Consider the following 20,263-nt stretch of genomic DNA (forward strand, 5'->3'; position numbering starts at 1 on the left):
TAATAGCCTCCCTTTTTGCTTCTTGAAGTCTCTTAAGAATAGAAGCTGATAGGACTTATGGGAAGCACGGGGGAAAAACCACTAACCCAGACCCCACTGATATTATTGCTGGTTTTTAGGAAGTCTCCCAAAGAGAAGGAAATGCTTCAGTCTTGGCAACGGCTCTTCCCACGCCACATGGGCAAACGCAGCTTCAGCCCAACATATAGCAATATACATCTGAATTAATGCACGCATCACACTAGAAATAGCCCACCCCACTTGCACAAGATAAATAATTAAATTGTTTTAAGTGGCTTCATCTATTAATGCCTGGAGAGGCCTTAAATTTGGCCACTAAATTCCAAGTAGCTGCGCTCATCAATTCCATAGAGTCCCAGCCATAAATCAACTTCTTCGCCCTACATGACTAATGAACTTACCACATGATGAAAAAAAACCAATTTCTCGAATTAAGGTCTCACTCTTCACCCTTTTGCCCTGCACTTTTCCCTCTTCCCTTCTTTTCTCCTCTCTGAGGTGTTGCAAAAGCAGCTGCAAGAGACCTTAGGAAGGGATGGATGGATGGATGGATGGATGGGTGGATGGATGGATGGATGGATGGATGGATGGATGGATGGATGGATGGATGAAGTGTCTGCTCAAGAGAAGAGCCAGAGCACTTGGGCAGCACACAAAGCCGCAAATCCCCATATCTTTAACACCCTGCAGAACGGGCACCAGGCTCTCGATGCTGCAAGGAGTGCCTGGGAACTCCAGGGTCCGCAAAAAGCCCTTCCCAAGGCTACAGAGGCGGCTGGATTTGCTCCCCAGGTGTCCGATCCTGCTTGGATGTGTGTCATGGAGCCCGTTCCCTCGAAGTCCGTTGCCACCTACCACTGCCTTGGATTTTAAATCCCCATTGCTCCAACTGATGCTGCTTTTTTTCATTTCCACCCGAGCCTCTGACTGAAACGATCCCATGGATTTCCTCCCTTCTCTAACCTCCTCAGGAAAATTTGTGGTATTCAACAGAGATGGGCTCTTCAGTTCACATTCTTCTCCCAGAGCTGCCTTATTCCTGCAGAAACAGCCAAGAGAAATTATGCACGGGAACTCTGCGGAGAATTTGCTCCGGGGAAGAGTGAAAAACAAGCACCCAACGCGGTCAGAGTGCAGATAAGCACCACAAGGCCCTGAATCCGTATCCATGTTATCAATAGGTTCCACATTGGAAAAACCTCCCCGCACTCGCCCAACTGGAGAGGGTCCCCCCCGGGCCGAGCTGGGACCAAGGGATTAAGATGTCACCTCGGGTCTGAGGAGGCTGCACAATCAGGGGTTCCCATACCAGGGCTGGGGAAATTAAATCCGCAGCGGAGATGCTCAGCGGATACCACGCAGCGCAACGCCGGAAGAAACCAACACGATTAAAAACCCACAAATTAATTATTTTTATGCAGAAGAGCCCCCAAACCGCCTTGGCAGGATTCCTCCGTAAGCTCCCTTATTTAGTCATTCATTTCAGTGGCCATGCTCCACTTTGTAAATTATTCCCGATAATTCAAGCAGACACAGGGAAGAAAAAAAAAAAAAAAAAAAGAAAAATATCCAGCCCCTACACGCACTTCAGAGCCTTGAAAATTGAGATGTGTGCACTATATGCGAGTTCCTACGCGTGCCTATCTGCACCCATCTCCAAAGGCAGCAGCCGCGGGGGGGATATTTGTTTTGAATCCCTTAATTACACTTCTCGTCCCCGAGCGCATTCGTTTGGCGGGCGAGACGACAGGGCCTCCCCCAGGAGGCTCGGGGTTTGCCCTTACCTGGAGGCTGTTTCACCTCTGATGGGGCCTTTTCTTCCAACCGAGCTCTCTCTGACGGCCAGAACTGCAGCAAGTTAATCTTATTAAACCGTAAGAGTTAAAAAAAAATAAAAATAAAGTTTGATGTGATGCAGGCGGTGACCAAATTAGATCATGAGCAAAATACTAAACAGCAGCAGGGCCACTTAAGAGAGAATTTCCATTTCTAAAACCAATCTCTGGACACTGGGAAGCCAGGACTCCTGCCCGATCAGTGGGAAATATGGCTTCTGGCTGCAACGGCTGCTTTTACATGTCCCAACTCCCCAAATTTCACCATTAGAGTCTCTTAAGAGACACGGGATTTTACTTAACCTCTTCTCAATCCAAATATACAGGTCTTCCCAAAGGGATCCTCCAACTGCGGCAGGTTTCACAGCACTGAAGGTGACCTATATTCTCCCTCTGTGGTTTTTCTTTTCCTTTCCCCCACTCTTTTCTTTTCTCTTCTCTTTCTTTTACCTTGTCTCAGATACCAGATGCCTGCAGCCAGTTACTGGAACGGCTGCCAAGGAGCACTTCTAAACAGCAGGTTTTGGAAGGATGCTGAAGAAGCCCTGTCCCTCTCCCCCAGAAAAACCAACCAACCCAAAACATCCCCTTACACAAGCCCAAAATCCTCCGCAGTGAAAACATCACCCATCTGCTTTTGTGCAGGAAGCTGATTCGCAAAGGGACACGGCCTCAAAATCCCAAATTTGGCCAAAAAAAGTCTTTCTCCTCTTCTGTAGTTTGTTTTTTTCTTGAAAGTAACCACGATAATAAAGTTTCAGTATTGAAGTTGAATTCCACAGACAAAAGAAAAGGAGAGGGAGTAAATACTAATAAAGAAATAGTGTTGTCTTTACATAGGTAGATGATGCAGCCTGAAGCAGAACGCTCCGTACAGCGCAGCTCGGCTCGAGGACGGCAGAACGAAACCAAAGGGTGTCCAGGGAAAAACAGGGAGAGCCTTCACGGAAAAGTAAGAAAATAAAAAGCCAGAGGAGCTCCCACACGAAGGAATGTTTGAAGGGGGGTAACTTTCCTCCTCGGAGAGCAGGTAAACCAGAGGCCCTATGAGAAGCTCATGAAGGGAAATGGGAAGGGAGCTGGGGAGCCTCTGCCCGCGGCCACGGTGCGCGTGGGACAGCAATGGGAATGGCCTCTTCCCACTCCCTGCTCTGCCATGGACGCTCCGATGCTGCTATAAATCCCCGGCTGTCTCCCTGCTTACAACGGCAGCGGGACTGCAGATGCATTAAGGCTACCACTATATATATATATATATATATATCTATACAACGGACCCCAATGCATTCTCCTATGCACAATGCACGGAGACGGCTCCAACCACAGATCCCGCATCCTGCCCCTCTCTCTTGCGCCACAGACGCAGCGAGCCCCACACGAGCCCTTCCTCCTGCACCGTAACCGCAGCCAAGCCCTTCCTCGGGTCACCGCGCGGGACAAAACCCTCCCGTGGCCTCTTCTCTGCCCCCATGGGGCCTGGAATCAAGGTCAGTTCACGAAACTGCTAACGAAACCCACAGCTCAAGCACCTTGCAGAGGTATCAACGTTGCAAGGCCGCTCTCGGAACGCGTTCCCGAGCGCGGGATACGTGACCCATCATCAAACGGCTCCACACACGGCGCGGCCGAGCGCCGGCTCCACGAGAGCTTGGCAATATCCTGCAGAACAGACGCCCTGTGCACAAGCCCGACCCTGGCCCCGGGCGCACGCGAACTGAGCCCTTTTGTACGGAAAGAGGCAAAGACACTGATATAAACACGGCACTTGAAAGCGGGCTTTGCCTCACGGCGCTTCAGTCCAGCCAGAAGACACAACGGAGAAGCGGCACGTTTGCCTTTGCCTGGCCGGGCCAAGGGATTTCTCCGTTGTTTTACGGTGGCCCAAGTCTGGCCTGACCAAACCTCGTGCGCTCCAGCACGCTGGGGACAGCTCCCATCCTCACGGTGCACCTGGAGGACAAGCAGGGCCGAGGCCACTGCATTTGGGCACCAAATGAAGGCCCCAGCGGGGACGCGGGATGTGGAGATGTCCCGTTGCGAGCGGAACAGCCCAACGCAGGACGCTTCTTGGCGGCGGCAGTGACTGCACCAAGCCCAGCTGCACCTGGCCCAGCAGGACCACTACAAATTAAACACTATAAAAATAATGATTGTTATTGTTTTTTTCCCCTTAGTAATACCACGTGTGCCCTCGTCCCAGGGTCAAGGTGGCTATCAGAGCAGTCTCCTTTTTGCTGCATATTAATACATCTTTCCGCAAAGTCGGAACAGTGATTTTCCATACGGATGGGGCTTCCCACGCGGCAATCCCAAAGCGCCAGGTTCGTGCTTCCCAGAAGGAGTGGAGCTTCCCTTCCCCTTGCGTGGTCGGAAACGGACTCCCCAGGCCATCCACGTGCTGACCAATACAGAAAAAGGAGCAGCATCCTGGCAGGCATCTGCAGACGCCGCTTGGGATGCTTGGGAAGCATTCCCATCGGATGGGGCGTCCAGCTTCCGAGCCACAGGCGAGGACCACGCAGTCCAGAGTGGCATTATCACAGCAGTAACAGCTTGCTGGGACTCCCACCTCTTCTTTCCACCCTTCCAGTGCCTTGTGCTGCTCCAAGGGGCTCCCTGATGATGCCAAATATTTTATTTCTGGGAAGCAAGATTCCCGCATCAGGTCGTGCTCCTCTGCTCCCCACGGCACCCTCCTGTTTGGGCTCGGGGCGCTGCATGCTGGGCCGGAGCCCCAAACATGCCCTGCTGGGAAGCACCCCCAGGAAATTCGGGAGAAGGTCCCGAGAGCTGCTATTCCCTTCCCACCGGGATGCTCCCGAACAGCCTACGCGGCAGCCCTGGAGCTAGGACAACACGGGCAATGCTCACAGGAAGGCCACGTCGGCTCTTCCCAGTGCTTCCTGCAGGATCCCAAAGGGAAAGCGGACAGCGGCGGGCACGAGGGGAACATCACCGCTACTCCAGCGCTGCGAGGAAGAGCTGGCAGCCTTCAAAGCACAAAACCCATTTCTGCCAACATGCCAAAGGAAGGGGCCGGCCAGCTCCTTTCGGGGGGACAGAGCTGGAGCAATGGCTAAAATCTGCCATAAATCCAGCTCTCTGGGCTTGCACCCACTTCCCTGCCCGCCTTTCAGTGCCCCCTGTGTCACAGTCACGCTGTGAGCAGTAATTAATAGGCAATAATTAATCGATGTGTAATAAGCACGCTCGGAATGCACCGTTTTCCTCAGCGTATGAGGAAAGATTTGGTTGCCACAAGCATCTTCAGTTCCCGTTTTCCTTTTAAACTACCTTTAGTCTGAGCTGTGAACTAGCAGGCAGGTTTGTACTTAAGAACGTACTGCATTTCAGTGGCTTTATTTTCATAGTCTCCACTCTTTGAATTAAAGAAGATTAAAAATAAATAAAATTGCAAAGCAGAGTATTTCCCACCTTCCTAGCCCTCCTTTCTACTGGAACCAGGGAATATTTTTCGTCAAGAAACTCAGAAGCACCTAATTCATATCATGGTTGCACTCTTGCTCACGAGGAATTCTTGCAATCACTGCATTAACTGGGGAGAAATCCCTCCCTAAGCCTCCTTACTCAGGAACAGCAGCACACAAGGAATATTTGGCCAGCAGGAACCGAGCGCCAAGCCAGACTTTCGCAGGAAAAATGCAGACAAAACCACCAAATCTGACATGGATATTAAGGGCAACACAGCAAACACGATGAAACGTCAAGAACTAGGACCTGCTAATCCTCCCCGTGCCAGAAAATCAGCAATAAGGAATGGTTTTCCATAGCGAGCATACCTACAGGTTGAAATAAACCTTTAGGACACAGCCCTGCTACACTGGGGCTACCACCTCCCCATACAGGTGCAGCACTTAAGAGCACGAGCTATTAAAGAGAACTGCTGCTAATGGAAAATACTCAGCAAAACTGTAATCCTGAAAGGGGTCTTGACAGGGAACTTGGTGCCCTTCTCCCCCAAAAAACCCCTAATGAGCCTGGTGAAAGCAGCAATGATCAGGATTCCTTCCTTTGTGTTCTGAAGAATAAAAGTGTTGTTCCGAGCACAAAACGTTAGTTGTTGGGAGCAGATTACGGGCCATCTGCAGGAAGGCAGCACAGCGAAGAAAGAGCATGGGAGAGAGGTTGTGTTTGCGGTAAGGGGCGGGATATTGTGGCATTTCAAAGGCAGAGCCGGACCCAGGCGACTTAGGAGCTGTCCTCACCGCAGCGCAGCTCGCGTGGCTGATCCTAACCCCGCTCTGCCGAGCCACTGCAGCTGCAATTCCACAAAGCAGCGTTTTCCAAGCTGCTATTCCACAAAACAGCCACGTTTTCCCTGCTGCAATTCCACAAAGCAGCGTGTTTTCCAAGCTGCTATTCCACAAAACAGCCACGTTTTCCCTGCTGCAATTCCACAAAGCAGCGTGTTTTCCAAGCTGCTATTCCACAAAACAGCCACGTTTTCCCTGCTGCAATTCCACAAAGCAGTGTGTTTTCCAAGCCGCAATTCCACAAAACACCCGCGCTTTCCCCGCTGCAATTCCACAAAACACCCGCGCTTTCCCCGCTGCAATTCCACAAAACACCCGCGCTTTCCCCGCTGCAATTCCACAAAACACCCGCGTTTGCCCTGCTGCAATTTCACAAAACACCCGCGTTTGCCCCGCTGCAATTCCACAAAGCACCTGCATTTTCGCTGCTGCAATTCCACAAATCACCTGCACTTTCCCCGCTGCAATTCCACAAAACACCCGCCTTTTCCCTGCTGCAATTCCACAAAGCAACGTGTTTTCCAAGCCGCAATTCCACAACACACCCGCATTTGCCTCGCTGCAATTCCACAACACACCTGCGTTTGCCCCGCTGCAATTGCACAAAGCACCTGCATTTTCCCTGCTGCAATTCCACAAATCACCCGCACTTTCCCCACTGCAATTCCACAAAACCCCTGCGTTTACCCCGCTGCAATGCCACAAAACACCTTCATTTTCCCATGCAAACACCCAAGCCTCCGTGCGCGCCTCTGGAAAACGCAGCCAAAACAGGAACCAGGAGCAGGCAAGAGGTGAAGCCCGTTAAAGCCGCCCTACCTTTGGGTCATGATCTTGTAGGCGTCGGGCAGGTAGCAGCGGATGTTCTCCATCTGGGCCGGGTCGGAGTCGCAGATCTTGTCGTCGGTGCGGCCGTAGTTGGCGCTCTCGATCATGATGACGTCGGTGCCGGGGCAGCGCAGCTCGATGGGGTAGCTCTCGCACGACAGCTCCCGCCGCACCACGGCCATGGGCACCGGGGCTCGGCTGAACGCTGCGGGGGCAACACAGGCACACGGTGACGCGCCACGAAAGCACTCTTCCAACGACAGGCCTCTCTCTATATATATATTTTTCCTTTTTTTCATATTTTCTGACCTCTCTCTCTATATATTTTTCATATTTTCCTTTTTTTCATATCCATATATATGTATTTTTTCATATGCACATACTGCAAAGCTGATGGTTGCAGCTCCAGCCTCCGCTTTGCAGCAGCTCTGCCCAGATGGGCAATACTGGGTACATGGTCAACAATACTGGGCCCATGGTCAGTACTGCTCTATGTTGGGGGGTTCATGTAAAGAGTCTCCACAAATCCTACCGTTTTTTGAAGAAATCTTGGCTAGTTTGGTAAAGGAATAAATAGGGAAAAAATCCTTTAGGATGCCTTGAAAACAAAGTCCTAAATTATTACTAATTATGCATATATGGCATCAAGCAAAAACCCATCAAGCAAAAACCCATCAAGCAAAAACTCAGTGTAAAGCCGAGTCTTCACCTACGGACTACAGTGCAAAACTCAACGTCAAGCCCAGTCTTTTACCTACGCACTATAGTGCGTAGGTAAAAGACTGGGCTTGACGTTGAGTTTTGAGGTTTGGAGGGAAGGTTCTAACCTCAGTTTTGATGGATCCAGGGGCCATCCATCAGCGAGCGCTTCCCCCTACGAAAACTATCCTCTCCCCAAAAAATCCAGCTTCCAAAGTGCTGCTGCTTTGCCCCATGGAAACTTCCATGTGCTCCAAATTTCCTTATGGAAATAAAACCTTAAAATACTAGCTAAGTAAGGAGAACCCCACTTCAAACCCACAGACACTAATTGCCCATCTATTTGCTCATACGAACCCTGTGTGTCTGCAGCTAATCCTCACTCTCCCGGGCTGCTGCAAACAAGACATTAGGAGCTGCTATCAGCAATGTGGTTTTATTAAAAGAGAGGTTGCTGAGGGCTGAGATAGCGGCCTAATCTCATAGCAGCTCTGTCAGCAAGGATGCAGAACTTGAAGCTCCTGGTGGAGGATTTTACAGCCAAATTGGAAAATATAGAGAGTTGGGAAAAGCTCTTAACCACGTTCCTGCACTGAGTCTCATGTACAAGAGATTTTATGGCACTCATCTGCTAAAACTGCATGGGTGACAGTGCCCAGGAAAGGCTCTCCACAAAAACAGCTCCTTGAAGGGACAACACAAAGGAACGACGGCCTTACTGGACACCAGACCAGATGCAAACACAGTTTCCAGGCGGAGCCTTCTGCAATACGGAAATTCAATTTTGCTTGTCATGCAGTCACCCAAACCCTTGCCAGCAGAACAGCAGACAGCTGTGGTGCACAGACTCCTCACTGGGTAACAGTGTGTTTTCTGCAGCCACTTGTCTATGTCAATGTCAACGTCCATGTCCATGTCTATGCAACTCAATGAGTTGCACGGGTCCCTTCTGCATGATTTCTGCAGGAAACACTCCAAAGGGAGAGCAGAGGTTGGTTGTTCATCTTCCTGCAAGCCCATTCCTTGATTTGGGGTCCCTACAGAATAACCTTCAGCGGCAAAGCTTTTTTCCCTTTGTTTTTCCCTCCCTGAATCAAGACATATCCAAGTGTACCTGCGCACTGCACAGCGTGACGGTATTAATTCATTAAGACACTTCTCCCATGAGCAGCTCCCTGGCTTTGCAGGCCCTATCCCGCACTGGGCTCCTTACTTCACCTCCTGAACAAGTGACTTAATGGTTGGCTTGAAGTCACGAGGAGCTGCTGGCCGCTCAGCACCAGAAGAACCAGGTGCCTCCTTCCAGGATCCCGTGCATGACCTGAACACGGACGGCAGAACCGAAAAGATCATGGAAAACACGGCGACAAGTGGGTGGATTTTACCTGGGCAATTTAGGACTCTGCCTCCTCTAATTTCAGGAGCTGGAAAATTAAGTAAATCATCAAAATCTCCTGCTTTTTTCCTCCCCTCGCCTTGCTTTAGACTTCCGAACATAATTGCCTCTTGTCATGCCTGCAGGGCAAGGGCTTGTAGTTATCACCGGGTGCTTAATCAAAGGCTGGAACAGCCTCTGAATCACGAGTCGAGTCTCCTCGGTGCTGCAGACTCGCGGAGCTCCGGCCTCCGCTACGTTTGCCAGCACAACAAGGAAAGAAAGGCCGCAATTTCACACGGCTTCATATCCCCACGGCTGTTAGAAAGCAGCCAAGACGAAACCTCAAACACCTTCCTATTCCCAAGGGAGCTTGGGTGCTCTCAGGTGCTGCAGGAGGCAACGGCCTTTGCTGCGGAGGCCGCGCCGAGGCGCTGCTCCCAACCACGGCCTCCCACTTCTGCTATTAAGCCAAAAACCTCATTACTGTTTTGTTTGCAGCCATGAACACGGCTCTAGGCTTCTCCTCCACCTCCATTCCCCTTAATCCGAGCTACACCTGGCCCTGGATGGGAAGAAGAGCAACATTAGCAGCAAACCAAACCCCGGGTTCAAAACCCTTACCCAGTGTGCTCCCATTCTCCAATATTAATTGCTCCCGATTATTAACTGGGTTCGGAAGCTGGAAAGCACTGGCTGCTCCACTGCTCTTGGAAAACTTGGGATGCGAGCACTAACAGAGACCCAGTAATACCCGCTCCCCATCCCGTGCCTCCAAGACCTACTCAGTGGCAAAGAGCTCTGCATCTTCCCTCCTGGGAAAGGGGGAGAACCTGTTTTTGCTGCTGGCAGAAGCAGAAGGGGCAGAGGAGCCTCCTCCAGGCGCTGGCGGGTGCCAGGCTCCTGCAGCAAAGAGGCTCCACAGGGGCTGGCTCTGCCCTCACTGTCCCCAGTGCAGCGCAGGGGGACAGGGCAGCCGCTGTCACCTCAGCTGGGCTCTCCTGCAGCGAGGAGGAGCGAAAGGCAGCGGTAAATACCGGGCAGGAGGGAAGTGGCACCAAGTTCCCTGCTTTTCCCCGTGGTGGGACACTGAGAAGTGACGCAGGTCTCTGGGAGGAGAAGGGTTTGGGGGCAGAAAAAGCGACGAGGAGGGAGGCGGCAGCCGGACGCTGTCCTCCTCCTGCCCCTGCAGCAGCACCTCAGTCCCGTCTTCCCCTCCACGAGGCGCTGGGACTCCAGGCCCACTGGGTCGCACATGAGTGACGGGAGACGCTACCTCCAAAGGCAAGTCCCAACGCAGGTTTGCAAATAGTTTCTCCTCGTGACAGGCCTCAGTGTTGACGAGTATCTCCCACAGCAGTGGATCATCTCATTGGAAAGGGAAGACATGCGCAGGGAGTTGTTCACACGCAACAACAGCTCTTTCAGGGCAGGGGCTTCCTCAGTATGAATTAACTTTCCAGTTAAGGTCACTAGGGACGCCTGCTGTGCTTGAAGTCCTCCACAGCATAAGGGTTTTAACCAACTCGCCCTATTAAATCTGCCCTGCAGCCTCCCAACAACGTGACCCAGAACACCAGGGCACGAGGTGCTGGTTCCTGCCGTGCAGACGTGAATATTTCCTTTACTTTGGATGTTAAATCCACCACGAATCGGTTCTTCTTCCAAACCCACAGAGCACAAACTGCACGGGGGCCTTCACCAAGGCAAGACTCCCCTCACCCTGGTTGCATTTATTGGGTGCCCTGTGCAGAGGCACCAGAGCTGTGGCCGCCTCCACAGCACAGGGCACTTCTCCCACTGACCTTGCCGCGTAACCTTGAAGTCTCCAGCTTAATGTGGCACCAATTAATGCGGAGAGGCGAGGGGAAATTGGGTAATAACAGAATTCGCCCCGTTTTCAATTACTACGCTGCAGCTTTTTTATTGGAGCCATTAGCAAGGTTAATTTTTTAATCCTGGATAAAAAGCTTTTTATAAACCACGGTGGCAGGTACCTTCGGAGCAGCACTGAGATAAATGAGTAGCGAGGGCTTCACCCCAGAACCCAAAGGGAGAAGAACCTGCTCATCGTTTTCAAAGTTCACACCGAACCTTCGGCTCACAGGGGTATTTTCCTCTGTTATTGCTTCCATTTAAAACACTAGCGCAAAATTCCAGGCCCTGCTAAAATGATGGAAAGCTGGAATAACTTCCAGTGGTTCCGCTGAGCCCCAGGACGCAGGAGAGGAGCAGTGGGAAGGGATGGAGACCTGCAAAGAGCAGCAGCCCCTAGCCTGCCATCCTGCCGAGGGGGAAAAACATAAATAAATGCAATTAGAAGGATGAAAAAAGAAGCCAAAAGAACCAATTCCAGTAAATTCAGTAAGTTCAAAACTCCTTTCAGTGCAGATGGGCTGGATGCTTTTGGGGTTTTGCTGGAGAAGGGAGAGACTCCAATAACCCCACCTGAGCGGGCAAGCCCTCCTCCAAGTTGAAGTTTAATTTGGATTTACGGTTCCCCGAACAGCCTCTGAAGGGGAACATTAAAGCTCTTGTAGAAATATCTGCATTATTAAAGAAATGATGAGCAGCGGAGTGAGGATTACTTTGTGCTGCTTATGCACTTGTTTACTACGGCAGTAAATCTGTTTTTTTGCAGTTCGTATTGGCCGGAAAGGAGAACTGCACAAAATCTAAACTACTGCCCAGAAAGAAAGAAAAAGAAATATTTTTCCTTAAAGGTAAGAGGGGATCATTCAAATACCCATACAAAACTGTGGGGTCCCTCAGCCTGAGTATCTAGACCGTGTAACTCCATAGAAAGCCAAGGATGTCTCCTCTATAGTTAATTTTGCAATAAATTACCCAGCCCTTGAAGACTGGCCTTCCTTGGGAAGCACAAGGGCTAACCTGCAGATCATTAAATAAATAATGGAGATTTTTCTTGGCATCTTAGATATTGCGGCTCCTCTGAACCTCTGCCACGAATAACAGGGAATTTGTTCTGTCTACTTGCCATAACCCCAGGAAAGTTTTATAAAGACACCTAAAACTGCTTAAGGTCCTGACTCCTCCCCAGAATTGCACTCCCTATTATTTTAATTCCTGTGCACACGTGCATGTTTATCAACATACACAAGTCCCTCTATAAATGTACGATGAGCAAGAGCAAATGTGCAGTTCTCTAATTGCAAAATGCAGCTTGCATTTTTGCAGCTTGCATCAAGATCACTGCAAAATGCAGCTTGCATAAAGACTGAAATTTCAGAGACCGCTGGGTGCTTATCAGCAAACTCTGCATCTAACCTGCAAGGACAACCCTGCTGGACACGGATTTCCGCGGCTGGACACCTATTAGCTCAGCCTGGGGAATAAAAATGGGCATGAAATATAGGAAATCCCAAGGGAGGAGGCTTCCTATGGCACTCACCTGCCCGCAGCAGCCGCTGGGGCTGCACATTCTCCCCATCACACAGCCTGCGTGGGCACTGCGCTAGAAATACTGTATATATGTGTATTTTTATATATATATGCATGCATATAATACACACACAATATGGCTCATTGCCAAGCGAGCCAGAGAAAAACCGAATAATGCCAAGAGAGCCGCAGCAAAAAAGCAACCAGGCAAGTTGCCTCTTTTTGGCAGGTCCCCCTGGCTCTGGATCTGGGATTTATTAGTCACCCCATGGTCAAGGACGGGGTTTCTGCCCCAGGGGAGGCCACCCGGGCTGCAAGGGGGAGCGTGGAAAGGGTCTGTGCTGCAAGGGACGGGCACGGGCTGCAGGGCCCTGCTCCCCTGGCACAGGTGATAGCTGACACTGAGGGCATCACACCCACCAGCCCAAGGAAAATGTGGCTGAGAAAGGGAATCTGATTTGCCTAAGCAAAAAGAGAGGGAAAGGGAAAAAAAAAAAAAAAAGAGAGAAAAAGCAACCTGCTATGATGAATGGAAGACTTTTTTCTCCTTGTTTTTAAAACACATTCACAAACCTTGGTTTAGCTTTCCTCCTCCAAGAGCTCTGCCCTCCAGGCAGACGGAAAGACTTAAATCTTCCTTTGAATTCTCTGCCAACAATAAAGCACCTAATTGTCCTGCAAAACCAGGCAGAGGTTGCTGAGCTGAAGGCAGATCAACGTGTGCAAGGAGACGCCAGCAAAGCCTCCACCTCCTGCCAAGCCAGGCTCAGAAGGACCTTGCAGGAGGCTCAGTGTAGCCTGCAGAAGACCCAGCTGGATGCCCCAGGACACAAGGCAGCTCTGGGGGGCTGTCCAGCACCAAGACCCGATTGTCTCTCATCACGAGGCCTGGCAAAGCAGTCTGTGACCCTCCTCCTTCGAGCTCTCTGAGGGGTTTGGCTGAATGGGCAGATTACCCTGGAAAAGTGGCTGGAAAAATGATTCCGGGAGATGATTAGTTTCGTTTCCAAAGCAATCACAACACGGCACATTGAAGTGCACCTTCTAAATGGAAACAGAGCAAAGTCTTCATAGAAACTTGCTGGACAGAAACATTTTCTTTTTGCTTCTTGAATTTTTTTGCTTCTTTGCTTGACAGAAACAGATTTTAGCTTTGCCTGTACCTATAATGCCCACTTCCTCGTGTACCTGTTTCCAGCCTTGTTCTCCCAGTGTTATTTCCGTTTAACATCTAGCGGTTTCCACGCTTCCCAAGAGCAGGAATGCTGCCAACATCCCTCAGGCCGCCCTTGCGGTCCGCGTTCACAGGCAGCATCCGGCCGTCAGCACCCGGCAAGGGCCACGCGCTGGGAACACAAGGCAAAAGCTTCCCAAAAAAACGAGGATCATACCTGTGTATTTTACATTCCTCTGGGTTCCCTACCCTTTTAAGTAATCACACTCCTTAGGAGCTCTCCCATGGGAATCACGCTCTACCAGGGGCCGAGGCAGAGCTGCAAAGCTGTTCTGCAGGCTACGTACCCGGGCGAAATACCCTAGGGCAGAAAAAAGCAGGTTTTCCCTCAAAACCAGCTCCTTTTCAAAGCACTCTGCTTTTTTACTGTATTACTACGAGGGAAGTATGTACTGGGGGGGGGTCTCACACTCTGGCTGGCAAATAATTACGAGGCGATTTAAATTGGAGAGTATTAAAAGCACATAAATAAATGAAATAAATCACAGTTCTGCCCTGACCTGACAGATAACATACATCCTTGGGTGTCTTATCCACAGCAGTTCCACATAGACGGAACCAATGTCATGCAACATCGAAAATAAATGGAAGTAAATATTTATACTTAGAAATGCAGCTGGCAAACAGAGAAATCTGTTTCCAAAAGGCAAAATGCCCAACTCAATGGAAGAAGATTTTATTTTTTTAGGTTTTTTTCCCTGTGGTTGGAAAGAAGTCCAACCTCGCTCACGAGAGAAGACCAAGGCAGCGATGTCTTCAAATTAAGAGTCTGGCAATGTAAACACGCCATAGCAAAAGCTCCAAGTATAAATGGAAACACTGTGGGCCATGAGATTAAAAAAATAAGGAAAAATGTAAGGAAGAAATGACGTTTTTATAATAGTAAGACCCAGGAGACGGGCAGCCCGTTATCAAGCGCAGAATCGGCACCGCACAAATATTCAGCAACCCGCTCCCATCTGTGTTTGGAAAGCAGCATGAAAACGTTTGCAGAGCTCAGAACGATAAAAAGATGCTTTCTGCTCTATCAGACATCAGGAAAGATACAAGAGCAAATATCCCAGCTCAATATTTTTCATTCTGCAGGATTGGGTATCTTACATCAAAGCGTATGAAAACAAAAATAAAATAAGGCAGCTTAGAGGCTCCTTGCTGGCTTTTTAACACGATCTGGGACAGCGGCACACTGCTCCTGGCATCACTTAAGGAAATCAAGGCTGTAAAAGCAGCACAGAAACCCTGTGCACACAGTAAGAAGTGGATTAGCTGGTGCTCCTCATAAAGCAACGTGAACGGGAGATGCCGGGTATCCCGGCGGAGTCGTTCCCGGGGGTTGCACGAGCGTCTCGTCCACCTCCAGATCGGCCACCTGAAAAAGCAACGCTCAAAGCAGAACAAATTTGCAGTCCATGCAAAACAAAACAATGAAATGTGGAATTAAAGAGATCATTGCTGGGACGTGCAGGCACGTGGTGGTGTCCACACTTCCAGGAGAGCATCGGGAACTTGGAAAGGGCTTGCAAAAAAGCTGGAGAACCAACACAAGGCTGCAAAAACACTAGCGAGGCGCCAAAGCACGTTAGATGGGGCAAGAAGTCCAAAAGAACAGGGCAGTTCGATGCAGGGAGATACTTCTGACATCTTTATCTGATATCCTCTTTAATCTAGCAGGAAAAGGCAAAATAAGATGCAATAGCTGGAAGCTGACGTCAGATGAACTCACACTGGAAATAAGACGCCTGTTTTTAACCGTGCTGGTGATTTACCACAGGAGGAGTTAGGTATATGATGTAGCCCTTATCAGCTAAATCACGGCCGGGTGTTTTTCTCAAAGACAGCCTACAGCTCAGAAAGGAGATACAGGAGCCTGATGCGCAAATCCCAGGGCGATATTGTGCAAGCAGCTGATCACAGGAGCCCCTTTGCATTTTAAAGACTTGGAAGGGGGGAAAAAATAAACAGGAGGAAAGAGGGACACGCGGCAGCAAGAGCTGGCTGCATTTATCATCCTGCAGTAGCAAGAAACCCCTTCCCAAATAGCAGTTGTCTTTCCTGCTGCTCTCATCCACGCGAGGAAGGTTCCTGTCTCGCATCCCTGAGCGGATAGAGACGTTCCCGGCAGCGTCCTTGAATTCCTTGGCATAAAAGGCGGTGAGGAGGAGGAGGAGGAGGAGGAAGGGACCTGCCTGATGCAAACCAATGGATGGGAGCGCAGTCCGAGGGCCGCTCGGTTTCCATAATGATCTGGGATCTGGGTAGCTTTTCATTCCTTGCAGCGAGGGCCACACGGAGCGGAGCTGCTGGGGACTGCTTTCCCAGCCCTTCTTCGCTCCGGAGGGTCCCTCCTTGCTCCTTCCACACACACGGACAGGAGAATTTCCAGAGGACGGATGCAAGCCCAGGCATCGCCCAGGCCTCGCCACTGGCTTTGCCTGCTTTTACCTCCAACACTGCTGCCTAATAAACTATTAAAGGACTGCAGAGCTCGATGCAAGGCACGACGCCAAGAAAAGCTTGAAGCACCTTCCAGCAGCAATTGCCACCTAAACTTATTGCTCTCCTCAGTCCCAATATTGGCGTGTTGGCTCTTCAGCTTGCTTGGATTCCCACTGTGTTTTGCAATTTGAAATACTGACTTCTATTCCTACATATTTCCTCCTATTATTTAAGTTCATCTTCATATTAAAAATAAATGGATTTAAAATGCAGGCAGCTATATATACAGATGCATATATAAGCACTCTGCTTGAGAGACATCCTTCATCTTTAAATAGCAGCAATCAATAAACACAGTATATAAGCTAAACAAATTCCTATTACGAATCCTTAATGGATGCACAGTTTGGCCATTTTTATGACTAATATGCTATTGATTTCCAGGCTCCATTACCACCTTCGGCCCTGGCACTCGCCGGGGCGCTCGGATCCCGCGTGCAGCCTGGGACAAGACGGGAGGCGAAGGTCGATAACCCATTTACCACCCGCGCGGCCCCTCGGCAGCACGAGGGTTTTAATGACGGTCCCACTCATCATTAAAAGTGAGGGAGGGAGGGAACTCACTCGCCTTGCAGGGGGATTTCTAAGCCAGCGTTTCATTAATGCTGAATTATCCGTCGGGTCCTTGTGCTCGCCGTTCCCTTCGCTTTCTTGGGGCTGGATTCCTGCACAAGGGTATGGAAAAGGGACGGAAGCAGCTCTCTGGGTTACCAGTGTGAACCAAGGGGCGTGAAGAGGCAGAGGAGACACCAGTCTGTGCGGCGCGAGCTCTTCCACGGGACCTGGGCTCCTTCTCGCCGGCTCCTCCGTTAACCCGAGGCACGCCAGGATGAACGAGCAAGGGAAATATTTACCACGAAGGAGAGGAGGGTTTTGCCCCTTTTGGAGGGGAGCAAAGGGGCTGCAGCGGGGATGAGCGGGCCCAGAACACGCCTGAGAAAGCAGGGGCCGCAGGGAAGCACGAGTCCCACCGAGCGCTTCAGCCTCCCTGCCCGCAGCAGCGAGGGCAGGTGGAGCCCAGCGGTTTCATCCGCCCAACTGCCCCACACGAGGCGAAGGAGCCAGCCCCGGAGCGGGAGAGCAGCTCCAGGAGGTTGTGTCTTCCTGCACAGCAAAGGGACTTCTTCACCCTGCCTCCCATCTCCGAGCTCCGGCGGGGCTCCCTCGGCCCCGGACCCCTCTGTGAAACGGTCATTCCCTGTGTTTCCAGGCATGAGTTTTCCCGAAGCACCGGGATGCACAGCGATCCCGGTAACGGCAGGGTTTGCCTCCGTGTGCCGGGCAAGGACGTAACAAAAGGCCAAGTTTCTAAAATTACAGCGACTCTTTATCAGCAGGATCAGGGAAGCGGGGCCAGGGCCAACTCGCAAGCCAGAGGCAGGAGAACAAGGTCCTTTAACTATAGGATAGCCTGCATCTTGTCGTATATTTTTATATTTTTATATTTTATATATTTTATATATATATATATATATATTTCTCTCCCTTTAATCTGGGGACATTATTTGGGGACATTACCCCGTGTGCGCAGCAGGGCTGGACTAGATGATCTCCGAAGGTCCCTTCCAACCTTCATGATTCTGTAACTCATTACACCATGGAAGTATCTTCTGACCAGAACCAACGTCTTGCAAGTGTATTTTGCTGTTTATGTAAATGCAACTAAAATAAAACGAGTAAACAGGACCTAGAGGAAAGGTCTCCTACGTGGCCCCTGCTCTGAGCGGGAAGCTGTGCTACAGAGGTCCTTCCCACCAGGAAGTTTTATGATCCTGGTCTGCTGGGGGTCTCATTGGCACCACCACGGTTCACCCTTCATTACTGTGCATAACCCCCCCAAACTGAGCAGTTACTAATTCAGCAACTGAACTGGCAAAGCTGAAGAGGCGGTGACAGCCCAGGCCCTGGCCACGCTCACAGGCTGCCTCTCCTGCTTCTCCCAGCCTTCCTCCTTGTTCCTGGGAGGTTGCTATGGAGATTCCTTCAGAAACAAAGAAAAACGGACATGAAAAACACACAGCACCAAGAAGGGCATGGAAGAGGGAGCAAGCACAGCAGCAAAACATCCTTTTCATTAATAAACCTGCTCCCCACCAAAACCTCCCTAGGGGCACCTGCTGAGGAGCAGCTTGATGAAGGCTCCTGCTCTGCAGCCGCGTTCCCCACGGTGCTTCCCGGGCTCCTGGCACCCCGGCACCCCTGTCAACCTGCAGCACAGCACACAGTGCAGCAGGAGGCCCGGAAACGCTGCAGGATGTACGATATCTGTGGGGCCACAGGAAAGATGGCCATTTGTCCTCAGGGAGGCACGAGGCCCAGAGACTCCTCCCGGCTTTGCTTATTAACGGGGCTTTAGTTAAGCTTTAAATCCCTACGGACAGACCCCCGAGAAGCAAGCTGGCGTCCACTGCAACGCCCAGAAGGATCCACTTTGTATCTAGCATCTCTCCACGTAGGCAAGGAGCCCATTGCTCAGGACAAGCCACCAACACAAGACCTGCCTTTGCTGCTGGTTGGCACTTGCTGGGGCTGTCAAATAGCTGTTTTATATATATATATATATATATATATATATATATATACACACACATATATATATATATACACACACACACACACATATATATATATGAGTGTATCTTTCACAAAGACATGAGCTGGATGGTTCATATCTCTGGGTGGTTTTCTTTCCTTTCTCATTATTTATTTGCTTTGCCTCCAGGTTTAGAGATGCACAAAACTCAAGAGATGAAGCGACGTCAGCCGTTGAGGAGAAGGTCTCATGACCTTTTCCATCCCTCAGAGTCACTGAGAAGGCCTCAAGTGACCAGCACTGGCTTGCAACGCTTTCCCAGAGCTCTCCACAGAGCCCTGCAACCACAACAAGAGAGAGAGGACCCAAGGGCAAAGCAAGCAAAGGGAGTGCATAATAAATAATAATAATAATAATAAAACCAGCAACTTGGACAAAATCCAGCACTGAAGGAGACCATCGGCGCCGCTCTGAGCCGCAGGCAGAGCTGCTCAGGGATCCTGCAGCCCTCTACTACCAACACCCCAGCACGAAGGAGAGAAACCCGCTCCACACAGGCCACAAAGCAGCCGCTCGCAACCACGCAGCCTGCTCCAGGTCTCCAGTTACGCCTGATTTTAACCACTTCGGATAACTGCCAGCCCCGGCGCTCGCTCCGTGTTTCCCATTCCTCTGGTCATCCACCCTATTACCCTGACTTACTCCCAGCGTATGTGTCCAAACGCCATATGACCAAACGCCCTCTTCAGAAACAAAACCAGCCCCGAAACACGGAGCCAGCTTCTCCATCAAGGCACGGAGGAGGTAAATAGGATGTTACCGTCCAGTCCATGTCACAACTCAGCAAAGAAGCCCCCAATCACATGAGGTCCAAGGCTCAAACAAGCACGGTGATAGATTTTGTTGCACGCGGCATGTGATGACCTTGTGAACTCACTGCCACAGTGGTGGTCCATAAGTACAGTATCACAATGATGATGATGATGATGCAGAAGCCAAAGAAGGGCTCAAGGGGAACCCGTGGACTTCGCACGGGCCCATCAGCCAGTGCTGCAGGACAGCCCAGATGCCATCCCCGGAATGAAATCCTTCAAGCAGATGATGAGGAAGGCGGAATGCACACCGGAGAACGAACACAGCTGGGCCCTTATCCTCACACTGCTTTTACATCTCCTCCCCGAGCACCTGCTGTAACAGTTGATGGAGACCAGACCCTGGGTCCCAAGGTCTCCAGCTCGACCCGGCACTGCTTTCCCTAGGGAAGTCTGCGACACGTGGAAGAGAAGATAGCATCGGGTTGCAGGATGCTGGAAGATGCCGTAGCCACTCAGAAACAAGAAACAAAGCTCTGTTGAAGAGCAGAGTCGTGAGGAGGGTAGTTACTTCCTTGGGAAAGGACCATCAAAGCCTGCACTGGCCTAGCACTCCCGGGATGCCCCGTTGAAACTGCCGTTGAGTTCAACGGTAGCACTGGAGGGAGGCAGCAGGAGCAGCAGGGGAGAGCACGTCTCACGTGCTCATCCTGCCCAGAAAGCTTCAGAGAGGAGGTCACCAAGGGAAGCACCC

General features: G+C 50.6%; 1 protein-coding gene across 1 annotated transcript in view; it reads right to left on the minus strand.

Moving 5' to 3' along the window:
* Nucleotides 1-20,263, minus strand: part of ADGRL3 (adhesion G protein-coupled receptor L3) — a 176,014-nt gene that overhangs the window by 141,340 nt on the left and 14,411 nt on the right. Inside the window, exon 2 of the mRNA XM_026036436.1 lies at nt 6,950-7,163. Within this exon, the coding sequence (XP_025892221.1) occupies nt 6,950-7,163 (214 nt within the window). The remainder of the gene's footprint in view (nt 1-6,949; nt 7,164-20,263) is intronic.

This window comes from Nothoprocta perdicaria, unplaced genomic scaffold, assembly GCF_003342845.1.
Source record: "Nothoprocta perdicaria isolate Ctin4 unplaced genomic scaffold, notPer1 scaffold_178, whole genome shotgun sequence".
NCBI lineage: Eukaryota > Metazoa > Chordata > Aves > Tinamiformes > Tinamidae > Nothoprocta > Nothoprocta perdicaria.